This window comes from Oncorhynchus mykiss, chromosome 28 (assembly GCF_057628025.1).
Source record: "Oncorhynchus mykiss isolate SJ-2025 chromosome 28, ASM5762802v1, whole genome shotgun sequence".
NCBI lineage: Eukaryota > Metazoa > Chordata > Actinopteri > Salmoniformes > Salmonidae > Oncorhynchus > Oncorhynchus mykiss.
In genome coordinates, this window is record NC_143049.1 from 16808915 (window position 1) to 16836392 (window position 27478).

At 45.0% G+C, this 27478-nt stretch overlaps 1 protein-coding gene across 2 annotated transcripts; it reads right to left on the reverse strand.

The window, feature by feature from the left end:
- Positions 1-312: 312 nt before the first annotated feature.
- On the reverse strand, positions 313-24767 carry LOC110508634 (desmoplakin-A). 2 transcript variants are annotated; one of them, XM_090225515.1, is made up of 24 exons: positions 24346-24767; positions 22783-22867; positions 21786-21907; positions 21429-21570; positions 18435-18560; positions 18275-18334; positions 17996-18163; positions 17681-17785; positions 17327-17422; positions 17098-17223; positions 16251-16409; positions 15847-16001; positions 15542-15668; positions 13576-13762; positions 13049-13293; positions 12619-12800; positions 12264-12402; positions 11846-12039; positions 9682-9844; positions 9474-9557; positions 9203-9310; positions 8305-8403; positions 7604-8101; positions 313-5709 (listed from the first exon to the last, which is right to left on the reverse strand). In XM_090225515.1, exons 1-24 carry the CDS (start codon positions 24546-24548, stop codon positions 2467-2469), a joined length of 6816 nt encoding a protein of 2271 aa, XP_090081641.1. In that variant the 5' UTR covers positions 24549-24767; the 3' UTR covers positions 313-2466. The 2 variants fall into 2 exon arrangements, with proteins under 2 accessions (XP_090081641.1, XP_021444966.3); XM_021589291.3 differs by having other exon boundaries at positions 6293-8101.
- Positions 24768-27478: the final 2711 nt, after the last annotated feature.

The window sequence follows — 27478 nt, forward strand, 5'->3', positions numbered from 1 at the left end:
CATGAAATGATTGTGTTAATTTTCATTATATTGCTAATTTGCAGTTGTACCGTTATGTCAGTTATGATTGTGTGTGGTAAAGGTACACAGTAAAAATGCTTTAGAACAGTGTGAACGATATGGGACATGGTCTTCAACGACCCCATTGAGTGTGTGAGAGCGCAAGCTTCGACAAACCGTCAGAGAGTGAACCCACTATTGCTTTATCATCATAGTTGAGGGCATGTTCTCCCTATTTTCATGCTTCTTAAAGCTCCATAGACTAATGATGGACTTTAAACCATCTCTACATGACACTTACAAAAGACAGTGTTGGGAAATTAACTTTTATTTTTCAATTGTTTGGAATACAAAATATATCATTACATAAAATCTTTTCATAATGGTTTATTACTTGTTTTGTAATTCAGTACCATTGTGACTTTGTGTTGTAAGGCGCAAGTCATTGTCAAGTACATTCATTGTTACTTCAAAGGATTGCTTGAAAACCAAAATCAGATCAGCAAATGTTTGCCAGTGATCGAGTGATATTAAAGCAAAATTAAAAGTCAGATAAATTAATATTGTAGACATTGTAGATTAGATGCTGTGAGTCAAGGACATTGAAGCAGTAAGATATTCCCTTTACATAACAACAAAACATTTGGTAAAACGTTATATATTTCAATGCTACATTTATTTTCAAGTTTAAAAAAAAAATCTAAACATCTACATGGATTTTAGATTTCATTCTAACAAACTGTTATCCATCAAATGGTTGAATATGTTCAACCTTTATACCCCCAAAACAGATTTAGCTAACAGCACAAAACAAACTAAACACAATCAATCAATGAAAGATATACCACATCACAAATTCTACCCTATCTAATCCACTTTCCCTCTCCTCAACCATAACAAATGTGCCACATCACATCTACCCCTATCTACTCCACACTAGAGTTGCCATTTTCAGCCCAAACCCGACCCAATCAATGAAAGATATACCACATCACAAATTGTACCCCATCTAACCCACTTTCCCTCTCCTCAACCATAACAAATGTGCCACATCACATCTACCCCTATCTACTCCACACTAGAGTTGTCATTTTCAGCCCAAACCCGACCGCTGGACATGGAGTTCTGAGAATTTATTCAGGCCGGATGGGGTTCAGCTTTGCTGCACTGTGTAAAATACATTTTTGGACCTTGATTGTCTTCGTGACTACTAGCGTACCTTGGCTTCTACTACTGCTCTCTCTCTAAAAATCTCTCTCCCCCTCCCTCTACTAGGCTTAATGATGAAGGAGAACAGGGAGGGTAGGGACCGAGCACTGCGTGCGTATTTGTGTGCCAAACAGGTGTTAGATTAAAAATGGTTTAATTTCTAGACTTATTGTTTAATTATTCAAGGCTCCCTTTGTTATTTCATTTTCAAAATAACATGCCTGATTGTATTTAAGGCCATGAATGACTTGTATGCTGTGTAATGACATGAATGAATGACTGAGATTAAATATTGATGTAAATTTCGCTAAAACAGCTAAAACAGGACGTGCTCTCATCTCGATGGTGAATAGATTATATACGTTTACTACAGCCTACCAGGCCTGATAATGATGATGATAATAAAAATAATAATAACACTTAGTTCATTCATCATGATTCCAATAGAAAATACTAGCAATCAATATTTTCAAAAGCATGTGAGTCTCGTGTTCATATTTCCATAACCTCTGCCGGCTTTTGGAGTTGCCTATACAAGTCAAGTGCAAAATATGAACTTGATTTAGGCTACATTATTGCATGCAAAATGTTGCTGATCGGTGACAAGATGAGCAAACTAATAAATGAGCTACCACCTCCACTTATTTGCCCAGCCAGAGATCAACCAATTATACAGACTCGGTGAAACCAAAATAACATTGATTGATTATCAGACAAGTCACAGGGTTTAGGTTACTACGGGAGTGAAGAGTAAAATCCACGTGTTAAGCTGTATAACAGGCTCATGAGCACTCACCTCAATTTAGCTAACATTTTCCCAGTATTATAGGCTAACGGTTGGATATGACTTTGGGAGTTTCCATAAGCAAAAATGTGATACATGCCTTCAATTGCATTAGCCTATAGCCTACTTAATTCCAATATTTTCGTAATTCAGTTGATCATAACTAGGCCCAAGGTGAGTTTTCCTCTCTCCTCGCTTTTCTAAGACAAGGGCTGTTTCCACATCTCCTCACTCCGCTGCCTCCCGCTTCCGCCGCATCGTTCTCAGTTTAAATCAATATGATGTCTTCTAGAAATCTAGCTTTTTTGGGGGGTTTGGGTTCATAACATTTCTATGATGTTGGACCGGGCCTGAGCTCGGGCTTCAGCTCATCGGGCTTCAGCTCATCAGGCTTGGGTAAGACCAGGCTTTAATTTTCAGACCCCAAAACAACTCTACTCCACACCCTCCTTCCCCATATGTGTGTTTTAATATTAGAACTTTGAGTTGACGCTTAAGGTGTTGGAGGCAGAAGTGGTGAAGGTGCTGTAGCTGGAGGAGTAATCCACACTGCCCCTGCGGGAGCCACTCCTGGACCCGGTACGAGAGGTAGCCAGTGAGCCAGCCCTGGAGCCCGAACGGGAGCCTGGGTTGGACACGTTGTAAGGGCTGCTAATGCCCTTGCTGGACATGGAGGAAGCCTGGAGCATCTTCATGCCATTGCCTTCCTCCACCATGCAGCTGTCCATGGCCTCCTTGTAGGAGATCTTCAGCTTGGTCTTGGGGCAGGTCAGGTTCTTGGTATGGCTCCTTGTGTCCTGAAGCTTCTGTGCTCCTTTCCCATCCAGCCAGCCCCTCCGGATGGCCGTCTCAATGCTGGTCTTCTGTCCCTTGCCGGGTTCTAAAAGCCCTCCTGTCAGATACTGGAACTCCATGAACCTTGTGCCAGCCTCGTAAGGCAGCCATTTCTCCTTCATGGCCTCGACCACAGACATCTTCCTCTTAGTCTTCACATCCTCGAAGCCCATGAAGGCTTTCTGGGCTGGCTTCAGCTTGGTGGCCATGTCATCATCGATGAGGCCTTGGTGGACGGCATCCTGCAGGTTAAGCCGCTGGCCATTGGTGGGGTTGATGATGCCTCCAGTACAGGCCTGGGCCTCCAAAAGCTTCTGAGCTGTAATGGCATCAACTATGCCTCTCCGTAGAGCCTCTGGGATGGTGATCTTCTCCATTGTCTCCATGTCAAAGATGGCCGCTATGGGGCTCCCTTCATCAAACTCATCTGTTGGGGAGAAGGTGATGGATATGCTGTTGAAGCGCTTTCGTACGGTGGGGGAAGAAGGGCAGGCCTGGGTGGGACTGGTGCAAGTGGCCACATCTTCCATGTTGCTGGCGGTGATTGACAGCTCGCTCAGGCTGCTCTTGCTGGTGATGAGGTCGGCAAACTTGGTCAGAGTCAGGGTTCCTAAACGATACTGATCTAGGGAGGTCTGGTCGATGATGCCGCGGTCCAGGGAGTCCTGGATGTCATACTGTGTGCCTGTCTTCCTGTCCACCACAACCATACGGGCTGAACCATCAGAAGCTCTGATGGTGATCTCCTCCCACTCACACTCCTGCTCTGAGAGATCCAGAAAGGTGTCATAGTCGATGAGCTCCTTATGGTAGGCTTCCCTCACGGTCATCTCTTTTCCAGTGTCAGGGTCTACGATCACTACCCTCCTCTTACGGAGGATGTTCTTCTGGCTGCTCTGCTGAACCATCTGCTGAGGATTGGTCTTGTCCCTCAAAGGCAGAAGAACCAGACCAGTCTTGGGGTCGGTGATACACCTCTCCTTCAGCTGCAGATAGGTCAGGTTCTCCTGGGTGTTGGGGTCAAAGAAGCCCTTGGTGTCGTCTCCTTCGTAGGTCAGGATCTCATTCATTTCCTCATCAAAGTAGCCCCTCTTGTAGGCAATGTCTACATCGATACGGTGGCTCTCCTTGGGGTCGATGATGCCACCACTGGCGATCTGAGCCTCTAGAAGCCTGATCCCATGGCCCTTCTCAATCAGATCCTTCTCGATGGCTTGGAAGAGGGAGATGGTGTTGCCAGTGTGGGGGTCTTTGTATCCAGTGACTGCTTTCTCTGCAGACATCAGCTTGTCTTTGAACTCTTTGCCCACAAGGCCTCTCTTCCAGGCCTCCTCCACATTCATGCAGACATTGTTGATAGGGTCGATCACAAAGCCGGAGGCAGCCTGGGCTTCCAGAAGTTCCAGGGTGGTTCCTCGTCTGAGCAGACCTTCCTTCATGGCCTGGTAGATGGTCATGATCCTGTTGTTTGCCTCATCATAGATCCCCGCAATACAGGTAGAACCATGCAGGTAGTTCTTGAGCTTGTCCTCAATTTCCTTGCTGCTGAGCTTTCCCTGGTTCAGCTTCTGCACATCGGTCTCAGACAGCAGGTTGGAGTTGATCAGCTCTGTGACAGACACCTCTCCCCTGAGACCCTGCACGGTCATGGGCTTCTCTGGGACTGGAAGGAGCAGCAGGCCAGAGGCGGGCTCCATCCTACACTTCAGCCTCAGATCACTGTAGCTGATCTTCTCCTCAGTGATTGGGTCCAGATAGCAGGCAGGTTTCTTGTTCAGAGCCCTGTAGAGGTCTTCGTCGATCAGGTTGCGATCAAGCGCAAGGTCTTTAGGCAGGAACACGCTCAGAACGGGGTCCAGGATGCCGCCAACGGACTCCTGAGCCTGCAGCAAACGGAGGGCTGTCTTCTTGTCCAGACGGTTTTGCTTTAGAGCCTGTCCGATGGACAGCAGCTTTCCGGTGTATGGGTCTTTGAAGCCTGTGCCGGCTGCTTCAGCTGTCATCAGGGTGTCTCTATCGTCTGTGTCCACCACCCCTCTGGAGCAGGCAGCATCAACTGACATCTTCTCGTTGAATTTGGGGTCCATGATGTGGCCGGTGGCAGCTTGGGCCTCCAGTAGCATGATGGCGCTCTCTTGGCTGAGCAGGTTCTTGGTCTTGGCTTCAGTGATGGACATCCTGCCCTGGGGGCCTCTGACCATCCCTGCAATGACGCCTGTTCCCTTGAGGCTGAGCTGGATGTCCACTGCCACATCCTCCACGGTCCTCTTTCCCTTCAGCAACTGCTCCAGTGTGGCCTTGCTGATGATGCCACAATCACACAGCTGGTGGGCGGTGACCTTTCGGCGAACCCCATCGAACACCAGCTTGGACGGATCCACAGTGACCACTTTCTCGTCCGTCTGGGTCTGGATGCTCATGGAGTCAGGCCTCTGCTGCAGCCTCCTTAGCTCCCTCTCCAGGGAATCTCTCTTCAGGGCCAGATCCAACACTTCCCCCTGTGAGCTTTGCAGCCTGCCCTTATACCTCTCCTCCACAGTCCTCAGCTCCACCATCATACGCTCCAAATCGCTCTTCAGGGAGAGCCTCTCCCTCTCCATCTTGTCCTTGTCTGAGTCACATTGCCTCATCTGCCCCTCCTTCAGTTCATACTGGCTCTTCCAGTATGTAAAGTCCTTGTGGATCTTGTCTCTTTCTTCCTGGAGACGCTGTTTGTTGCGGAGCTCAGTCTCAAGGGAGACCTTGACGCGGTTCAGTTCCTCTTCGTAGCGACCCTGGCGAGTCTTGTCCTGTTCCAGCTGCTTCAACTTGATCAGAAGGGTGTCCCTCTCAGACAGGATCTCAGTGTAGTGGTTCTGAGACTTCTGCACCATCATGGAGGTCTGGAAGGGAAAGAGAAAATAAGACATATTGGTCAACACTCCCATTTAAAAAAAAACTGTATGGATAAAGACTGTATAAATCATTACACATTAAAAAAAGTTACCCTCTTCCCTTCTGGTAAAAATATTGAGGGAAGAAAGATGAACACTATTGTTAGCAGATTGTTAGCAAATTTCCAACAACCAGCGAATGTATAGCCTTAATTCACTGTAGATATCGTGAGTGCAGTGAAAACCATGGAAGCAGTCAGGTGGTGAACATTGGTCCTCTGAGAAAACAATTAAGTTATTGATGAAATACTTATAGAATTTAGCCAGTTAGTTTAGGAATTATTAATAATGAATGAATATTTCATAGTTGAGTAATAGTTATTAATTGTTAACAACAATAAAATAGTTATTTGAGTGAACAAAAGGAAAACCATTTTCTCATGCAAAAGTTTGAGAAAAAAACAAACAAACAGAATAATAGAAAACAGTAATTTATCATGTAAATAATTTGAACTTGATCCTCCTAGTGCCAGTCATTCATGCAGAGTTGTTAGAAATAGTTGGAATTGGCCCCTCAGATCAATCAAAATACCTCAAATGATTGCTTTTGGACTTTGTCTAAATCCGATTTGAGTTTTTCCCTCTCCTTGGTCAAGTCCTTGATGAGCGTTTGAAGTTCCAGTGTCATCTTGCTGCTGCTCTGGAGCTGGACATGCAGGGAAGAGATCTGGGATGTATCTCTGTCAAGTTTCAGTTGCTCTTTCTCCTGCTTTACTCCTCTCATTTCCTCCTCCAGCCTCAGCCTCTCCTTGGTCAGCTTCTGGGTCAGGCACTGGAGTTTCTCGATTTCTGTGGTGGCATCATTGAGCAGCCGGCTCTTCTCCTCAATGGTTTTGTAGAGGCTCTCGTTGCGGAGATTGACCTCACGGACCTTCGCATGCTCCTGTAGGAGCTGCTGTTGGAGTGCCTTTAGCTCTGCGGATACCTGACCCAGGCGATCTGTGGTAGCTGTGTGCACACGCAGGCTCTTGTCCAGAGCCTCCTGGAGAGGCCGGAGCTCCTGATCATACTTCCTTTCTGAGGTGGACACCTCTTCCTGCCTGGCCTGGAGGGTGTTGATGGTGGTGGTGTGTTCTCTGCAGCTCTGCGTCATCTTCTTCAGCTCAGACTCTATCCTCTTCCTGCGGGTGAACTCATCCTGGGTGGTTCTCTTCTGCTTTTCCACCTCCGCTTCTAGACTGTTCACCATGACCTGCACGTCCCGGATGCGGCTCTGAAGACTGGCGGACGTCATCTCAGCCTTGGTCCTCTCATTGGTCTGCTTTTCGAGCTCCACTCGGACCAGGTGTATCTCCTGTTCTGAGCTTTTGAGCTTGTTGATGACCTCCCGAGAGGTGGTCTTACTGGTCTGCAGCTCAGTGTAGGACTGCCTCAGCTTGATGACCTCTATCTCCAGGGCACTCCTACTCTTTCCCTCCTCATCTAGGTTGTATGTGAGCAGGCTGATCTGCCTGCTCTTTTCATGGCTGCTCTTGGTGGCCTCGGCCAATGCTTCTTTCTGCCTTAACTCCTCTTCTCCTCTCTGGGTGACCAGGGTCTGGAGCTGTATCTCCAGCTCTCTCCTCCTCCTCGACTCCTCCGTCCCCTTAGACCTCTGCTGGTGGGCCTCCTCCTCTGCCTTCCTCCTCATATCCTCAGTCTGAGTCACAGATAGTCTCAAACTCCTCAGCTCCTCTTCAAGATCACTCTTATCAGCTTCTAGTCTTTCACACTGCAGTTTGAGCTCGGCCATGTCCTCTTGTTTCTGCTGAGAAGCCTTGAGGATGGTGCTCTTGGTGACACGTATCTCCGACTCATAGTTTTGCTTAAGGTTACTAATCTCCTGGTTGCACTGCGTTCTTACCTTAGAGACATCCTGCTCCGCCCCGCGCCTCCTTGTGGCTTCCTCTTCCAGCTGCATCCTGAGCCTCTCCAGCTCACGCTCCTTGTCCTTCACCGCTTTCTCCAGGTCAATCTTGGACCAGTTGACCTCGTCCAGCTCCTTCTGGCGCCGGCGCACGGCTGCCTCGTACTCTTCCTGCTGGCTCGTATAGCGCTCCTCGGCCAGCCTCCTCTTCCTCTTCTCCTCATCCAGCTGGTAGGTGAGGCGGGCCAGCTTGTCACTGAGCTCAGTCAGCTGGTTGCTGGTGGTGTCCAGGCTCTCCCTGGCCACACTGGCCTGCATGGCTGTGGTCCTCTTCACCTCCTCCATGGAGATGAGCTGTTCTTTAGACTGTGAGAGCTCTAGCTTATAGCTGGACAGGGCATCCTCTAAGGAGCGGTTCTTCTCGCTGCGGTCCTGGATGTTATCCTTCAGACGCCTCAGCTCCTCCTCCAGAAGCTCGATCTTGGTGTTCCTTATCTGAGGGGGTAAAATAGAAGAGTCACAATGAGATAATAGTCGCAATGAAAAGTAGTTGCCCTTAAAAACTAGGATCAGATTAACCTAACTCTATCATAACCAAGGAAAGTCATATCAATTCCAGAAATTAATAATTTGGAGGAAACTCATATGCTACATATGGCAAACACACTATTTTTATGATTCTGCCATTACGCCCTTACCTTCAGTTCCTCCATGTTTTTCAACATCTCCCCCAGGAACTTGTAATAATCACTGGAGCGGGTCAGGAGCTCAATGTATCGAGACTGGAGGTCAGTTGCCTAGTGGGGTACAGTTAGATTAAATAGATAAACAAGCAGTCGTAGACTCTCTCTCTCTAAAACATTATAATAAAGGAACTGCTATGTACACTTAGAAAAAAGGGTTCCAAAAGGGTTCCATGGCTGTCCCCATAGGAGCACCTTTTTAGTTCCAGGTAGAACCCTTTTGGGTTCCATGTAGAACCCTCTGTGGAAAGGGTTTTACATTGAAGGCATACCTGGAACCAAAAGGGTTCTAGCCGGAACCAAAAAGGGTTCTACAAAGGGTTCTCCTATGGGGACAACCAAAGAACCCTTTAAGGTTCCAGATAGCACCTTTTTTAATAGAGCCAAATAGCAAATCAATCCAAAAAACAAGGATTACTACACTGGGATTAACATCACTGTAATACCTGTAGGGTATTATGACTGGCATTATGCCACCTTAGGTTTCATGAACTCCTTTATCCACATTACCAGGGTGATTATCAGGGTGATGAGTAATGTGTTTGTTTTCTATGATGATAGTGGATTGTATTCCTGCTTTGCATTTCACATGTGTATTTGATGTGCATCTTTGTAATTACAGGGCTCATTTGAAAAAGAAAATAAAAAAAGACCAGGCCCTGCGTAAAACATAACAACCCCCCCCCTCCACACACACACACACACACACACACACACACACACACACACACACACACACACACACTGCTCTAAACAGCAAAACTGATCCTACTCTGAGACGCTTTATATATACAGGCCCTGAAATCTTTATAACACTGTATACTGCCCCCTGTTGGACAGGCTGGTTCATTACCTCTTCTCTGACCACAGTGGCAGGGGACTGGAGCACGGTTCTCTTAATGGGGATGTTCAGCAGGGTCTCCAGTCCAGCACTGTAGGAGGCCAGCTGCAGCTCATAGTCCTGGAATGATGTAGAACCACGTATGAACACAAGCATTTCGTTTTTATTTAATTCTGCATGCTATACGGTTTTAGTTGGCGGTGTGATATGCAAACTGGCACGATACTTTTAGTGACAACCAAATTCAGGGTGTTGAGAGAGGTTGTGAAAGGTTGACCTTCACCTTGATGGAGGCAGCGCAGGTGTCCGCATCCTTCTGTATAACCTCCACCTTCTCCTTCTTCCCTTTGATCTCACTGTGCAGCACCTGTCCAGCAAACATATTGTGTCATGAGCGTGTTCAAATCTATCAATCATACCCAAAACAACCAGTTAGTCGCTGTACTGTACAGAATTGTACGCCAGCATTTTGGGAGGAGAAAAAAAAAGACCTTCTGTCTGTTGAGGTGCTCCATGAGGTTCTGGATGTCGCTGAACTTGGCTGCCTGCAGGGTGTCCTGGCGCTGTTTAGCATTGTCTATCCACTGGTCTACCACTCCACTGCTCTGCTGGAAATGTCTTAGCTGTTTCTCCTGCTTCTCCAGGTCCCACACTCTTATTAGAGGGATGGAGAAAAGGAGGGAGGGAGAGAGGGAGGGAGAACGAAAAAGGAGAGTCAGTCCCATGGTCAATTGAGTTGCTGACTACCAGCAAAAATAAGACTATGGAATGCAAGGAGGCTGAGTGTAATGGATCCCCTACTAGTGCATAGAAGCAATTATTATGAAACATCAGAACTGGATTTGAGAGTGATTTCATGCACAGCAAACTGGCCAGTCTTACCTTGCTTGATTTCTCAGTGTAACATGTCGAGTGTTGATTCAGAAGTGAAATGAACACTCAGTGGTGTAAAAGTACCCCAGTGTTAGTGTTAATAACTAGTGTTGAGTGTGATTGAGACATTTTTACTCAGTGGAGAGTGAAACACTCCCGTCAAAACCACGGCCATCTTTATCTTTATTTTCCAGCATGCTCTACTGCAGCTCCATGGTTTTGGGATTGTTTTTAATATGTGTTTTTGCATATACATCGATTGATTCATCTTATGGTACACAGAGATAAAAAAACATACATTTTACTTGGTTAGATTTATTGCACCAGTTGAAATGGTTAAGGTTGTCTCCTTTATCAAAGTTCCCAAAGACTGACAGTCATTCTGAATGCAGGTCACGGGTAAATCAAAATGTTGCATTTTGCAAGCCAGCATAATGTGACTGGGAGGCCTGATGTGGTTTGCGATGGGGAAACAAAGCTTCCTGATGTATTTAGCATTTCTGGCCAATTGTGTCGAAAATAGGTTCATTATGCGAAGCTATGATCAACGCGTTGTACACTAGTGGCACTTGCTGGTCAAAATAATTTAGAACGGACAAATTAGTATAGATGATGCCGTAGCGCGTTGTGCGTGCGCACAGTACCAATTTTGCCTTCTGCCGAAACCAATATCAAACCAATCAGGTGGTTGTTTGACAAAACAAGGCCTTGGGCGTCATTGATCACGTGCTTCTGATAAAGTGATACAAGCATCGCACTGCTTCAAAGCAAACTGCTTAGCGATTTCGGCGCATGCCTCGGAGCTCCGGTATCAAACATTACATCACTAAATCTGGCCTGTAAAACCAGTAGATTGCTAACACCACTGTGTTAGGGTAAAACATGGCCTTCAAAGTAAGGCCTTATGATATACTGTATGTAATGTATTTTCATAAACAGTTACATTTTTATGATAACATACAGTAGAAACTCAATTGGTAAAGTCCACAGAACAAAGAATGTTCTCATTTAACAACCATGTCTCTGTCACTAACAAATATAGTCATGGGTGGTAGCTCTACAAATCACTCAAGAAGTTAAGGCACACTGGGAATTTATATTCGAGGCATGGCTTAGTGGCAACATGGCTTCCAATTCGTTATTTTTGGCCACCGGTGAGTGGAAGTGCCTTTCTAGGGAGTTGTTCCTAGCCACCATGCTTCTACAGCTGCATTGCTTGCTATTTAGGCTTTTAGTTTAGTTTTCTGCTCATGTAAAAAGGGCTTTATAAACACATTGAATTGATTGATTGAAGTATTGTACCGTTTGTGGTCTATGGTTATGTTCATTTAAGTTTGAGAATGTCTGCTGCCAGTTTTGAAGTCTATAAATGCTCATGAGCATGTTGCTGTAAAGACTAGTAAGTATTATATTATAGTATTTCCTTAACCCAACACAGATCTCTTGCTGTGATGGTTAAAAATAGTATGAGGTGTGATTGCATAACACCATTGGTACAAACTATATACACTTCCTAGTGTTAAAAAATACTATATAAGGTGTTATTGCATAACACTGAAAGTGTTAATTACCTAACATCAGCACTAAGCTGATCAGCACATCAGCACTAAGCACTGTGTTCATTTAACACTCTAAAGTGTGGACCCGTATAGACACTGGGCCAGTGTTAAATTGAACACTGTCCGTGTTGATTTAACACTGGAGAATTTGCTGTGGGTGTTTAGAAGAGTCTGTAAGAGTGTATGTGAGAAGTGTATGTTTAGAGATCTAAGTGACCCTCACCTGCTGTCAATCTGGGTCTGGATGCGTCGCCAGCGGTCAGACATCTGACCCACCAGGTCAGCGTACTTGGACAGGTCCACATCACACTTGTGGAAGGAGGCTGAGATCTGACTGTTCACGTGCACTGCATTGACCAGGTCACTCTCCATGGCCTTCAGCAAGTCTCTCTTATGTTCCAGTTCAGACTTCATTTGCTGCAGGGGCAGACAACAGACAGACAAGCCTCAGGAAAAACACTGACACTCTTCTAGTTGACATAGCCATTGTGCAGCAGACCACACAACAACCCAGAAGCATCGTATATTTGTTTATATTAGGCCGTTCAGAGTCAAACAGTCCCAGCACTCCATAATGTACACACTAAACATGGATTGAAAGATATGAATTGACAGCAGTTCTAACTGATGGTTTATCTGACCTTGAGGGAGGATCTGTAGTTCTCCACCTCGTTGAGATCCAGGGAGGTGGTCTCCTTCTCAGTCAGACGGGCCTCGTGGACCTTGATGACATCCTCAGCCTGGAGGAGGCTCTGTAGCAAGTTCCGCAGATATGACAGTCTACACAGAGAAAGCAGACACACGCACCACGTTACAACACCATGTCAGCAAACAACGTTTCAACAGTGAAACATGAAACAACACCACAACAAACTATAACCATTTCACAGAGGTGACACATACCCCCAGCAAACATTTGCTAACCAGTATGTTTCCGCAACCATTTCTTAACATAGGAAGAAGACTAGAAGGTGGGAGCTCCCGTGAGAGCCGTACCTCTGCAGGTAGGCAGAGGATAGTCCCTGCAGATCTCCCAGTTTCTGGTTGAGGAGGTCCAGCTCTTTCCTGAGGAACTTGGCCTGCTCTGAGTCTGCTGCTGTCCCTTCCAGCTGCCTGAGGACCCTCTCCCTTAGCCTCAGGTACTCATCACGCACCCCGTCCAGATCATGGCGTATGCCCTGAGAACCAGGATCAAGGGTTAGTCCATCATGTACAATAGGTTGCGTTGAGGACTATCAAGATTATTCAAAGAGAAATACACAATTGGATAGGAATAACCACACAGGCTTCCCTTCATTGCTATCGCCTATCCAGTCATGTTATCTCAGATACATTGAAGACAGGAGGAAGAATTGCAAAGTTTGTAAAAGTTTTCACAGGCCCATTTTGTCTATCGAACGTCTTTGTCGTTGATGTGGTTGCATACCTCCAGCTTTAGGAGACGCTGTGAGCACTCCTGCACACTGTTCTCCCCCAGGGGCACATGGAGGTGGTGGCTAAGGCCGGACTCGGCCAGCTCCAGCCTGCGTCTGAGGGCGTGGAGGTCACTAAGCAGGGTCAGGCTGAGGGTAGAGCCCTGCAAGGTATTGGTCGTCTCCGCCTTGATGGGCGGCTCATGTTGGACCACCAGCTTGACCACCTCCTGCTTGACCACGTCCACTTTGGATTGATCTGTGAAATGAAATGGAACCAATTTGAATTTAGTGCACTGGCATCAAATCCAGTAGCATAACATATTAATGTAGCAACCTATATCCAACATAATATTAGTGATTTATTGGCAAACATCTGTAGCAATTGGTGTCACAGTGTCCTATTTCAATGACTAAATTCATTCTCTTAACCTCCCTGACTACGATTTCTATTGAACTGATGTGGTTTGCAGTGTAGACAGGGAAGGAGTTCAGCCATCTAAGAAGCTCCACTGGGTAGACTAGGTGCCCTAGGACTCACTGTATGTAGGCAGCCCTATGACCAGTGTGTCGTAGTGGGTCTGGGCTCCAGAATACTGGCCCTCCATCTTCTTCTTCTCATCCTCTCCAAACATCTCGGAGCCTTGGCTGCTGCGGAGGAACTCCTGGTAGTGAGTCTCCAGACTCTTTATGATGTTACGGTACTCCTCAGGACGCATCTGGGACAGCTAGGAGAGAGAGTGACAGAGAGGAAGGAAGAGTGAGATTTACAACTACTGTGGGCTAAGAAGCCTACTCTGAAAGACCACCAAGGGTAGAGAGAACGCTTACTAAACATACCATTGAAGTCGGAAGTTTACATACACTTAGGTTGGAGTCATTAAAACTCGTTTTTCAACCACTCCACAAATTTCTTGTTAACAAACTATAGTTTAGTAGGAAAACCTGCAAAATCGGCAGTGTATCAAATACTTTTTCTCCCCACTGTATTTCAAGGCCTACCTTCAAACTCAGTGCCTCTTTGCTTGACATCATGGGAAAATCTAAAGAAATCAGCCAAGAACTCAGACAAAAATGGTAGACCTCCACAAGTCTGGTTCATGCTTGGCAGCAATTTCCAAACGCCTGAAGGTACCATGTTAATCTGTACAAACAATAGTACGCAAGTATAAACACCATGGGACCACACAGCCGCCATACCGCTCAGGAAGGATACGCGTTCTGTCTCCTAGAGATGAACGTACTTTGGTGCGAAAAGTGCAAATCAATCCCAGAACAACAGCAAAAGACCTTGTAAAGATGCTGGAGGAAACAGGTACAAAAGTATCTATATCCACAGTAAAATGAGTCCTATATCGACATAACCTTAAAGGCTGCTCCGCAAGGAAGAAGCAACTGCTCCAAAACCGCCATAAAAAAGCCAGACTACGGTTTGCAATTGCACATGGGCACAAAATCGCACATTTCAGAGAAAAGTCCTCTGGTCTGATGAAACAAAAAAAGAACTGTTTGGCCATAGTGACCATTGTTATGTTTGGAGGAAAAAGGGGGAGGCTTACAAGCCGAAGAACACCATCCCAACCGTGAAGCACGGGGGTGGCAGCATCATGTTGTGGGGGTGCTTTGCTGCAGGAGGGACTGGATGGCTTCATGAGGAAGGTAAATTATGTGGATATATTGAAGCAATATCTCAAGCTTGGTTGCAAATGGGTCTTCCAAATGGACAATGACCCCAAGCATACTTCCAAAGTTGTGGCAAAATGACTTAAGGACAACAAAGTCAAGGTATTGGAGTGGCCATCACAAAGCCCTGACCTCAATCCTATAGAAAATTTGTGGGCAGAACTGAAAAAGTGTGTGTGAGCATGGAGGCCTACAAACCTGACTCAGTTCCACCAGCTCTGTCAGGAGGAATGGGCCAAAATTCACCCAACTTATTGTGGGAAGCTTGTGGAAGGCTACCCGAAACGTTTGACCCAAGTTAAACAATTTAAAGGCAATGCTACCAAATACTAACTGAGTGGACGTAAACTTCAGACCCACTGGGAATGTGATGAAAGAAATAAAAGCTGAAATAAATCACTCTTTCTACTACTATTCTGACATTTCACATTCTTAAAATAAAATGGTGATCCTAACTGACATAAGACAGGGAATTTTTACTAGGATTAAATGTCAGTAATTGTGAAAAACTGAGTTTAAATGTATTTGGCTACGGTGTAAGTAAACTTCCGACTCCAACTGTACTTACTTCTTGTTCTGGATGAAAAATATTGAGATGTTAGAGTTAAACAATAATGTATGAATAAGACCAACACTTGACATTTCTAAAACACAAGTTAATAGATCTTATCTCCAAATGGTAATGTAGGATATTTGCTTCCTAAAACCTTTGTTCCCTGTTCATATTGTGAGTACAGTACTGTTGTATTGTGTGACAGATGCCGTGTAGTTCATCTAGCAGATGAGGGCCGCTGTGTAAGTGGTAGTCTTGTGTAAGGCCTTACCATGGTGATGGTGAGAGAGTTAATGTGGTTGATGTCTTTAACACAGTACTGCCAGGAGATGAGGCTCTTGATGTTGATGTAGAGCTGATTCCAGATGCCCATGATGGCCTCGTAGTACTGCTCATTCCTGCAATACACAACATAGGATCAGTTACTAATCAATGATCTGTTTGTGTCATAATAGTAGGAAGTCAGTTGATCTAGTCTGACACCAGCTTTAATGAGCTTTTAATATGTATTGTAATGTTATTGAAATGGCAGTAATGTCAGAGAGCCAGACAGCGTGGATGTTTAGGGAGTCTTACTTGTTGGCCAGTCCGATGCTGAGGGGGTTGGGAGGGGGGATGAGGAGGCACACAGATGGGATCAGCATGTCCAGACCTCCAGGACCCGTCACGTGCCACTTACTGCGCTGGGTGTTGTCCGTCAGGATGCCCTCGTCCCCCTTGAAGATCCCTTTCTGATGGACACAAAGAACACATGCAAAACAGTGTAAACTCGCTATTGTTCCAGTTCTTCTCTGCAAATATTGTACGTGTGTGTTGGTAGTGGTAGTATACAATCATTGTAGTATACAAACATATACACAAAAATGTGCATGTGCTACATAAGATCATGGGTTAACACTTTAGAATCTGTGTTTTTTCTTATCTGTGTGCGTGTTGTGTTGTGTTGTGTTGTGTTGTGTGTGTGTGTGTGTCTGTCTGACCTGGTCTTGCTTGAAGTCACACAGGGCCTGTACTATAACAGGACTAGGACTACTACTCTTCTCCTCAGGGTTACGTGGTCTCAGCCTCACGATGCTCTTGGACTTGTTGACCAGGTTTTTGACCTGCCTCTTGTTCTCCATGATCGTCTCCTTCTCTCTCTGGGGACAAATACACATGTCATAGAAAGGTCACGGAGACAGGTCCAGTAGTCCTATAGTTATCCCTAAAGATACTAGTTCTCCCATTGAAAAAATTCCAACTAGTTTTATATCCGCAACTTTCTCACCAACAATAATTCAGTTACATATCAATCATGTCTTGTGACACATGAACCACCCTAACAATTGCAATATAACTGTATGTCATTTGCATTCTGTTGCGCACATGCAAAAAAAATGTTAACAAGCCAGAGCGGTTTGCCTTGCTAACATATGAGGGAAGGAGTTACCCTCAACAACACACAGATATCGGATCTTAATTTGAGCCCGTTTGCAACAGCAGGAAAATAATCCTGCAGCAACAGGAAATGTGAATTATTATGTGGATTATAATTAATGGACATTTTTGTAGGGTTTGACACATTTTTAGTTTGGAACTTCAGAAGCCTTTTTAAACCTCAAATACACTGAACGTTTCACATTTCCTGGATTGCAAGTAAATTCACCTGCAACAGGGGGATCAACTTAAGATCCTGCATCTGTATGAGTAGTAAGGAGGGTTGTCTAATATACAGCAAAGATGCTCACTCCATGTCCATCATACTCATGTCAACTATTTGTTGATATTATGATAGTTGTGGGAGAGATCCTGTAGAAACATTCCCAGGTGTCAGTCAATTTTAGCTACCTCAAGGTTCTTGAGGAGCTCAGTGAGGTTCTCCAGAGATGTTCCTTTATCACAGGTGAACTTCTTACGGATGTTCTCATGTTCCTTCTGCAGCTTGCTGTAGGTCTCATTGGCCTCCTTGAAGAACTGAAGTGGAGCAGGAAGTTTAGTAAAAATGACCTATGGTAGCTTTTAAGCAGCATTGTGTGTGTGTGTGCGTGTGCGTGTGTCTGTGCACTTGTGTGTTCACCTGACTGTAGGCAGCGTTCTCCTTCAGATGGACATGAATACACTTGGTGATCTGGAGGAGCCAACTCCACTGGGTCTGCAGAGTGTCCATGTAGGCCTAGGGAACCAACACCGCCTTTTAGCTAGCAGCACCTCCATAAATAGTGTAGAACAAACTGATGTTTCCTATTCACTACTTATGGGAGGCTAAGGAGTAGGGTTGCATAATGCCGGTAACTTTCCCCAAATTCCCAGGTTTTCCTGTGTTTACCCGTCTGATTCCAGAAATCTTCCAACCTGAATTTCTAGAAAACCTGTGGATTTTGGGAACGTTGGGGAAATGTTCAACCCTAGCTAAGGGTAAAGCGACTCTCACCTCGATCTTGTCCGAGGCTGGGTGATTGTTCTTCAGGAGGCCATCGACTTTTTGCTTCAGTTTGTTTAGCTCCTTCTCCTTTACCTCCAGGGCACTCATCAGTTTCTGGAAAGAGACAGCGCGAGGACCTTCAAAAAGGCTACTACAGCATAGGAATCTAGGCGTGTCTACTCATGGTTACCAGTGCAAGGACTTTGATGTCCATTGTTCCCATGTTAATTTGTAAATAGATAGCAAAGTGAAAACGAAACTAGGAAGTGTAACATGAGACCAATGAGTGTTCAGAACTGATATTATGTCAGTGTAAAGCCTTACGGAGTAGCTCTCTTGTTTCTTGGGGATGTAGACGTCAATGTTCTTGTCTCCCCAGTTGAACACCAGCTCCTCCTCCTCTCTCTCGTTGACCCACATGATGGCCCTGGAGATCTCCTCGATCATGTTCTGCAGCTCTCTCAGCTGGCCCGTACGAACAAATGACATTTTCTGACAGAGGAGAAGAGTTTAATGTTAATACACTAATCATAACTCTGAAGAAATGAATGATCAAATCATTGTATTTTGTTCAATTGATTGTTGTTTAATATGGACTCATACCTGAAGACTGTCCCATTCTTGCTGCAGGGAATGGAGGCCACCCTTGTCATCATTTTGGGCCTGAGTAAAGACACAGATGATCAGTAGGTTATATGTGAACCATGTGACCTGACCAGACGAAACTCTGGGCCCAAGTTACAGTCAACTCTACAGTACGTACCAGCTCATCTCTGGCACGTTCCACCTCTTGACTCCTCTGTATAGAGCTGTGGAACTTGTTCTGGTTCAGGATCTGTTGCTCGATGGCGGCTGCGTCCTCACCCCACGGGGACGTCTCGATCAGACGCTGCATACAGACAGACACACAGGAGAGATACAGCTTACTTTACCACAGCGACACTGCGAAACAGCATGCCACCAAAAGATTAATTACATTATTATTACTGAATAACAAATGTACCGTTTGGTGTCATTTAGTTAGCAATTCTATTGAATATTTCCATATAAGCTGTAGGACAGTGACAACGTGCTACTGAAACCACATCTGTGTTTCCTAACTCCATCCTCTAGATGGTAGTAAATCATAATTAACTGTTCCCACTGTCAGTGTGTCTGGCATCAGCAGGAAACTATTCCACCTATTCCCCCTGTAGAGAGTTCACTTCACTCCACTCATCTTTGATAATAAAAAGGGTGAGTGCTGTGCTCAGTAGAAACTAGCTGGGATGGTTGGCCACCCCGCCACCCCCAGACAGTTTCTACAGAACTGCACTCCCTTTTTCTTCTCTCTCTCCTTCCTTTTGTTTTCTTTCCCCACCCTTTTTTAAAATGCATTCATGTTTGTAAGTTGGTATGCACAAATGTCTATTCGGTGAGCTACACTGTCGCAGTGAATATAGAGGTAGGAGAGGGATATGTGGGTGGGGAGAGAGGGATATGTGGGTGGGGAGAGAGGGATATGTGGGTGGGAAGAGAGGGATATGTGGGTGGGGAGAGAGTGTATGTGGGTGGGGAGAGAGGGTATGTGGGTGGGGAGAGAGGGATATGTGGGTGGGAAGAGAGGGTATGTGGGTGGGGAGAGAGGGTATGTGGGTGGGGAGAGAGGGCATGTGGGTGGGGAGAGAGGGATATGTGGGTGGGGAGAGAGGGCATGTGGGTGGGGAGAGGGATATGTGGGTGGGGAGAGAGGGCATGTGGGTGGGGAGAGAGGGATATGTGGGTGGGGAGAGAGGGCATGTGGGTGGGGAGAGAGGGATATGTGGGTGGGAAGAGAGGGATATGTGGGTGGGGAGAGAGGGTATGTGGGTGGGGGGAGAGAGGGTATGAGGGTGGGGAGAGATGGTATGTGGGTGGGGAGAGAGGGTATGTGGGTGGGGAGAAAGGGTATGTGGGTGGGGAGAGAGGGTATGTGGGTGGGGAGAGAGGGATATGTGGGTGGGGAGAGAGGGTATGTGGGTGGGGAGAGAGGGTATGTGGGTGGGGAGAGAGGGTATGTGGGTGGGGAGAGAGGGATATGTGGGTGGGGAGAGAGGTATATGTGGGTGGGGAGAGAGGGATATGTGGGTGGGAGAGAGGGATATGTGGGTGGGGAGAGAGGGTATGTGGGTGGGGAGAGAGGGATATGTGGGTGGGGAGAGAGGGTATGTGGGTGGGGAGAGAGGGTATGTGGGTGGGGAGAGAGGGATATGTGGGTGGGGAGAGAGGGTATGTGGGTGGGGAGAGAGGGATATGTGGGTGGGGAGAGAGGGTATGTGGGTGGGGAGAGAGGGTATGTGGGTGGGGAGAGAGGGATATGTGGGTGGGGAGAGAGGGTTATGTGGGTGGGGAGAGAGGGTATGTGGGTGGGGAGAGAGGTTATGTGGGTGGGGAGAGAGGGTATGTGGGTGGGGAAAGAGGGTATGTGGGTGGGGAGAGAGGTTATGTGGGTGAGGGGAGAGGGTATGTGGGTGGGGAGAGAGGGATATGTGGGTGGGGAGAGGGATATGTGGGTGGGGAGAGGGATATGTGGGTGGGGAGAGAGGGTATGTGGGTGGGGAGAGAGGGATATGTGGGTGGGGAGAGAGGGTATGTGGGTGGGGAGAGAGGGTATGTGGGTGGGGAGAGGGTATGTGGGTGGGGAGAGAGGGTATGTGGGTGGGGAGAGAGGGTATGTGGGTGGGGAGAGAGGGTATGTGGGTGGGGAGATAGGTTATGTGGGTGGGGAGAGAGGGTATGTGGGTGGGGAGAGAGAGTATGTGACGGCTCAAATAGGGTCACGACAGAGAAACGTTTTCATTGTTGCAGTTTTACTGTTGCCAATACTTCTGTCAACTTGACAGAAGGAGAGAGTGTACACAACACAACACAGTGACAAAGTCAGAAGGACAGACATCTGTCTGGGAAAGAAAAACATCTGAGATAATGATAGGTAAGGAGTGAGACATAGGGATGTCATTTACCTAGTCAAGTCGGTTAAGAACAAATTCTTATTTACAATGACGGCGTAGGAGCAGTGGGTTAACTGCCTTGTTCAGGCGTCAGCTCGGGGATTCGATCCAGCAACCTTTCAGTTACTGGCCCAACGCTCTAACCACTAGCCTACCTGCCGCCCCAAATAGGGAGAGGTAGGGAGTGGTGTGTGTGTGTGACTGAGCTGATTTAGTTGGAAGCAAGGCGTGCAGGGTGTGTTCACATAGGCATGTAAGTCATCAGTCTAACAGTCATGTTCCACAACACTGTCAGTAGTGAGTGTTAGATTTCACATTCCTCTCCTTCTTTTGCCCCTTTTTCACTCTCTACTGCTCAATCTCTCTCTCTCTCTCTCTCTCTCTGGTATGTGTTCTCTCCCCCTTGTTTGTCGTTTCTCTTACATCACTCTCCCTCTCCCTCTTTTCCCTCCCCCCTTCATTCGCTCTCTGTCTGTCCCCACCCTCTCTCTCTCTCTCTCTTTCTGAGCAGCTTATGTTTTTGCATCATAGTGGTTTGAGTTTCAGCAGGCCAGAATCTGTGATAAGATTGGTGTCATGCTCCAACCTCCCTGCACACACACACGCACACACTCAAACTATCTATCCTACTGCTCTAAACCGGTTTGGAGCTTCGAGAGAAGGATGGCATGTCTAGGGGGTGAGTTCCAGAGTGATGCAGTCATCTATTTCAACCTTTGCAATCACCTTGAGGGGGAATCGGTAGATAAATTATGCAGGTTTAATTGCAGGTTTTCTAGCTTTAATACCTTCTGTTGGCCGATCCAAGACATGGCATCAGTGTAGGTCCTCCCCCTCTCTTCCCAGCCAATGCTTCCCCTGCTCTTCCTCTGGGTCGAGCCACTGATGGAGGAGGTGATCTCACTCTGCATGTTCTGGAGATGCTGTATGCTGTAGGGAGGGTGAGACAGCAAATGTCAGACATGAAAGATGAGAGTGGATTCGTCCCATCTGTTTTTGAGCACAAATGTAAATGCAAACACATATGCAAATGAATGTATCAAACACACACAATCTCTCTCTCTCTCTTTCACACACACAAACACATGAGCACACTCTCACTAGCTCTCCCTTCCTCTGTCTCTCAATCTCTTTCTCTGTTTTACCTCTTGATGATGTTGTCTTTGGGTTGTTTCATGTGCTGCAGCTCCATGGCACATCCCTTCAGCTGGTCTATGACCTCAGAAGACATACTCATTAGCTTGTCCACCTCCCCCGCTGGACCACCCTGGGGGAGGACAATCATATGGTCAGTACAACAATACACACACACACCTACAGTCAACACAGTACTGTCAATACACCCACACTGTCCACAAGACTGCCCAGTAAGCTACTATGTCAACATGGTAAGCACACCAAAACAGCCAACAAGACAACCGCCTAACACCTGAACATGGCAACACAGTACACACCAGTGGAGGCTTCTGAGGGGAGGACGGCTGGAACGAAGCAACATCGAACACATGGAAACCATCCCACTCAATCAGCTCCAGCTATTACCACGGGCCCGTCCTCCCTAATTAAGGTGCCACCAACCTGCTGTGGTACACACTACACCAGCATTTCCCAAACTCTGCCCCAAACTCTGCCCTACCCCCCCCCCCCCCCCCCCAGCACTACACAGCTGATCCAAATAATTAGCAATTCATGAAGCTTTGATCATTTGAATCAGCTGTGGAGACAACCAGGAAGGTCAACAAGGTCAAAAAGACCACACCATTATGACCCATAATGGCTGAAAACACTTCAGGGAGGGGAGATAATAATGGACCATTCATGGACGAGAAGGCAAACAGCACTTTTCAGGACAGTAATTCTAGAGGAGTGCAATATTATCAGTACAGCTGAAGACAGCTGCTACCAATGTTGCATCAACACGGAAAAAAACAGCATTGCAAAATCCTCCTGTTTACATAGAAACATCCTGGATAATTAAAAAAATATGACTTTATATTTTGTAAGTGGAAGATGAATTATTATGCTAAAGCTAAACCCATTTTAATGCTGCTATTCCACAACCAAACATGCTTGTGTGTGGGCGTGTGCATCCACACATGTATGTGTGTTTCTATCCATAATTGACCCGTGTAAGGTACTTACTGCCTGGAGAATCTGCTGTACTCTCTGCAGGTACTCCTGACACTGGTTTTGCAGGAAGAAAGCTTTGTGTTGGATGCTCTGCACACTAAACATGACAAAACAAAGAACACACCATCAGCGTTTGCAATATTGCAACACAAAACATCCATTATAATGGCATTATACTAATATTAACAATAACAACAAGGTACGCGACATCGTGAGGTGACATCACGTTCTGGGGGAGGATCAAGTTCAGGGGTATGTGTGTGTATGTCGTGTGTTGCAAGTTTCCAACACTTTTCACTCTTGAACACAGTCAAATATCGATCTCAGATCTCAATCTATCGACTTTGACCCAGAATATGTGTTGAGTTGAGTAATCTATGATTGTATTCTGGATAATGTAGCCTAGGCTATTGAAGCCCTGTATAGAATCAGGGCAATGACCACTATTGTGAGTGTAGTTTTGTCATTTAATACATAATGTAAAACAGTACTTTGTATAATGCTAATCATAATGTAATAATGTAATTCCTAATATCAAAGATAGGCCTAGTTTCAATGTAATATGATGTATCTTAATTAAGTCTAAACAGTGTATTTCTTCAGTATTTAATATTCCAAAATACCATAAAGATCAATGTATCAAAATAAACTACAAAATACTTGTATTTTGTAATGTATTTAATTAAAATACATGTATTTTGTATTTTAGAATACAAAAATACATTTTCAAATAGCCAGCCTAACAACGTTCTCAGTAACATATTACATAAACGTTGACAGTGACTGTGATATGTTGTTGTTTATCTATCTTAGTTGAATACTCTGACTGTAAGTCACGCTGGATAAGTGTCTGCTAAATGATCATTATGTAAATATATATGTGAAAATGAACATTCCTAAATGAGCTGCAAAGCACACTGGGTATTATTATTGGCCTTGTTTCAGGGCGAAGCTTATTAGAATAATACTAAGCATGCTTTGCAATCATATACTTTTTATTTAGTTCATTTAGAAGACGCTCTTATCACACCATAGTACCTTCAGAACTCTGATACCAATGCAGAGCGAAAGTACAAATTACAGCTCTCGAAAGTATCTTGTTACAAAATACACTAGAGTGTAGTTCAGGCCAATGTATTTCAAATGACGAAATACTCAGAAGTAATTGAAATATATATTTCAAATACTTACAACAGAAATACTGCCCATTTCTGCTCAAAGGGGCGCCACAACCGGTATGCGAACCCTTGTCCAGCTACTGTCAAACCAACACCTAGCCACCTAAACGCGTGATTCGGACCTCTTGGCCTAACGATTAAGGTGTTGGCTAGACAGTTGCTGGAACCCGGTTCGACTTCTGGTCGGGGATAATCCCCGAATTCACTATGATGAAAAATGCTGATCCAATGTTGGATTTATGTATTTGACAAAAAAAGTTACATTTTTTTTTTCACTGTCTATATAGAATGCATTTATTCATCCGATTCACAATAAACTAGTCATTAACTATTGGTCCAATTTGTATCCTCTCCTTAATCAACCTTTAGCCTAATTCTGAATGCAAGGTGCACATACCTTGCCCCCCCTCCGTAGCCCCCACCACCTCCACCACCTCCCCCCATGGACGTTTTGGAGAAAGTTTGTGAATAGTTGTATCCGTCTCCATATTCCTGTTGATAGCCGTTTCCACCAACGACGAACTGAGTGCCGCTTGTCAGGTCTGGTCGAGAATTAGTCCTCCGACTCATTGTCGGAAGTCTATTTTGAGAGCCGTACATAATTTCAAGTACAGTTTCTGATTTACAATGTTGTTTTTAAAAAAAAGGTAAATAGTCTTGAAAGAAGTGTAGTCCTAAACATCGGAGGAGTTCGTCCCTACGCCCACCCTCTCCGACGTCTCCTGTCGCGCAGATATTGTAGTTACTAGTGTGAGAACACGGAGGAGTGTCGTTTTTGGACAGACCACTCCTAGCGCCAAAGTGTCTTAAACGAAGACCGACAGTAGGCTACTGTAACGCCCTTTTGTTCATTATATTTGGGGGTAACTTTTTCTGCTGGGAATATGACGGATAACTTGTGCAAATAATTTGTCACGCTCTTCACAAGCAAGATTCTTGAGGTCGGGAAGGTCGAATGAGTATAATAATATTGTCTCACTTTTTTTCCAAACTAAATGCTCAAATGGACAAGTGATTATTATACAATAAATTCGCTAGTACAATTATATTTTCTGTCTGCAACATAAAAAAAAACGAAATACTTTAATATGGGAATTGGTTTTATTAGGTTGAATAAATTAGATTTAGACACACATAGCAACAGGTGTGTCTGAGCAGCAGGCTTTAAAGGGAAATGAGGATAGAGTAATGGAGGAGAGAGGGGAGTACACACCCAGTCTGAGGCAGAGGTTAAGCTCTGCCCCGGTATGGGAGAATTGGAACACCTACATGTATTTCAGCAGACAATAAGTGAGCATTAGGCTATATCAGTGGTATTCAAACTTCTTCAGCGGGGACCCCATTTTTTCCGCCAGAATTTCTAGGGACCAATTTTTTTCCACAATAATTTATCTTGACCCCACCCCAAATATAATGACAAAACCTTCAAATCTGACATTTTTACATCAACAAATAACCCTCAATTCATTACATTTTCATCTCTTATTAAAATGAAAAGAACGTTTACACAATAAAATGTGATTTTTCAAATGATCTTTCTCAAAAACATGTGTATATTGTCCCATATAATAATCTGTAATCTTAATCTTCTGTTCCTTTTTGGTGACCCCATTGCAGTCCGTCCGTAACCCCGAGTTGAATACCATTGGGCTAATCATAGCGTTAACACAAGACAGCAACGTCGTCACACACAAGCGAATAGCTGATTGCTGGAACAAGTGAAGCTGATCTGAAGTGCTTTACAAAACCTTCAACAATATGACACTCACATGTTCAATGTTATCAAACACTCCATCTTAAATAGATAGTTGCCAGACATCCTTATTTTGGCCAGACGATAAAACAACTGAGTCATGTGTCTCTTTTTAAACAATGTGTCTGAGAGTAGATTTTTCAGAATTACATATTCTGCCCTCTGGTGTTTAAATCTGGTCTATGTCGATCCCTAATGGATCGAGTGCACTCTCTCTGGTGTGTGTGTCTGTGTCTGTGTCTGTGTCTGTGTCTGTCTGTGTCTGTCTGTGTGTGCGTGCGTGTGTGTGCGTGTGTGTGTGGTCATAGCCACTACTCCAAGTGTCTACGTCCAGTAATTACTATAGTAAAGATTCAGCCATTCATATTTGCTTCTCATCAATGAAATTAGGCTACTGTAATTACAAGAGAGATAAACATCAATGCACCCACATACATAACATGTGGTCCTATCCATTGATGCAGTGTTAAACAGAAAATCGGTGGGTAAACTTTGATAGCTGGTCGCAGTGAAAACAAGTAACGTTACATAGACTCCCTGCTAAAATAGTGGTACATGTTTTTCATGGAATCCCCCAAAAGGTGGGTAAACTGTCATGCAAAAAAAAAGGTGATTAAACGGTGTTTACTTGTGTTTACCCTCCGCTACACCACTGGTCCTATCTCTGTATCATGAGACATCTCTTTGATATGTATGGAGCAGCAGAATCCATGATTCATGTCTCTTATTGAACAGACAATGTTTAGAATGAAGAGTGTTTGGCATGTGCATATACAGGTAACTGCCAAAATAAAGGAAACGCCAACATAAAGTGTCTTAATAGGGTGTTGGGCACCACAAGCTGCCAGAACAGCTTCAATGCACCTTGGCATAGAGTCTAAAAGTGTCTGGAACTCCATTGGAGTGATGCAACACCATTCTTCTATTAGAAATTCCATCATTTGGTGTTTTGTTGATGGTGCTGGAAAACGCTGACTCAGGCGTGCTCTAGAATCTCCCAAATAAAAAAAATACAAAATAAAAAAGTACATTTAACATTTATTTAACTGTGCAAGTCAGTTAAGAACTAATTCTTATTTAGTGTTACATTGGGTTGAGATCTGGTGACTGACACACGGACACAAACACACTTTTAAACCCCCTATGCTCTTTTATACATTACCCATGATAGTTAATTAAGCAATTAACATCCTAAGGAACCACACTGTGTGGAAGCACCTGCTTTCAATATACTTTATATCCCTAATTTACACAAGTGTTTATTTTGGCCAGTTACCTTTATCCTTCAGAGGTGTTCATGAGTGTCCTCCTAGGGCCAGGCTATTAATATAAGGTAATTCAATGTTTATAACCAATACTGAAATGTTTATAACCAATCTCTGCTATGGGTATGGAGGTGTGTAGACACTTCGCAGTGCATTTTTGGGTGAAAACAACAACGACAGTAACATTTCTATTTTGCAATGTACCAAACAGTTCTACCCCATTTCTTCTCTACCGTATGCATAATCAGAACCAGGTTCTCGGCTTGAAGGGCCAAACACACCCCACACCCAAGGGACACACCTTGTTTTTTTCAGCAGAGATAGAGTGATGGTGTTCGCTTTTCTCCTTTCTTTCCCTCCTTAGATCTAATAATCCTTACTGCACCAACAAACCCCAGAGCGAGACTGAACGCGCCTGTGTTTTCAAATGTCATGTGTACAGTGGGGAGCCACCCTGAAATAGCTGGACTGAACACTACCTAATATCCCCTAACAAAGACTTCAACAGACAT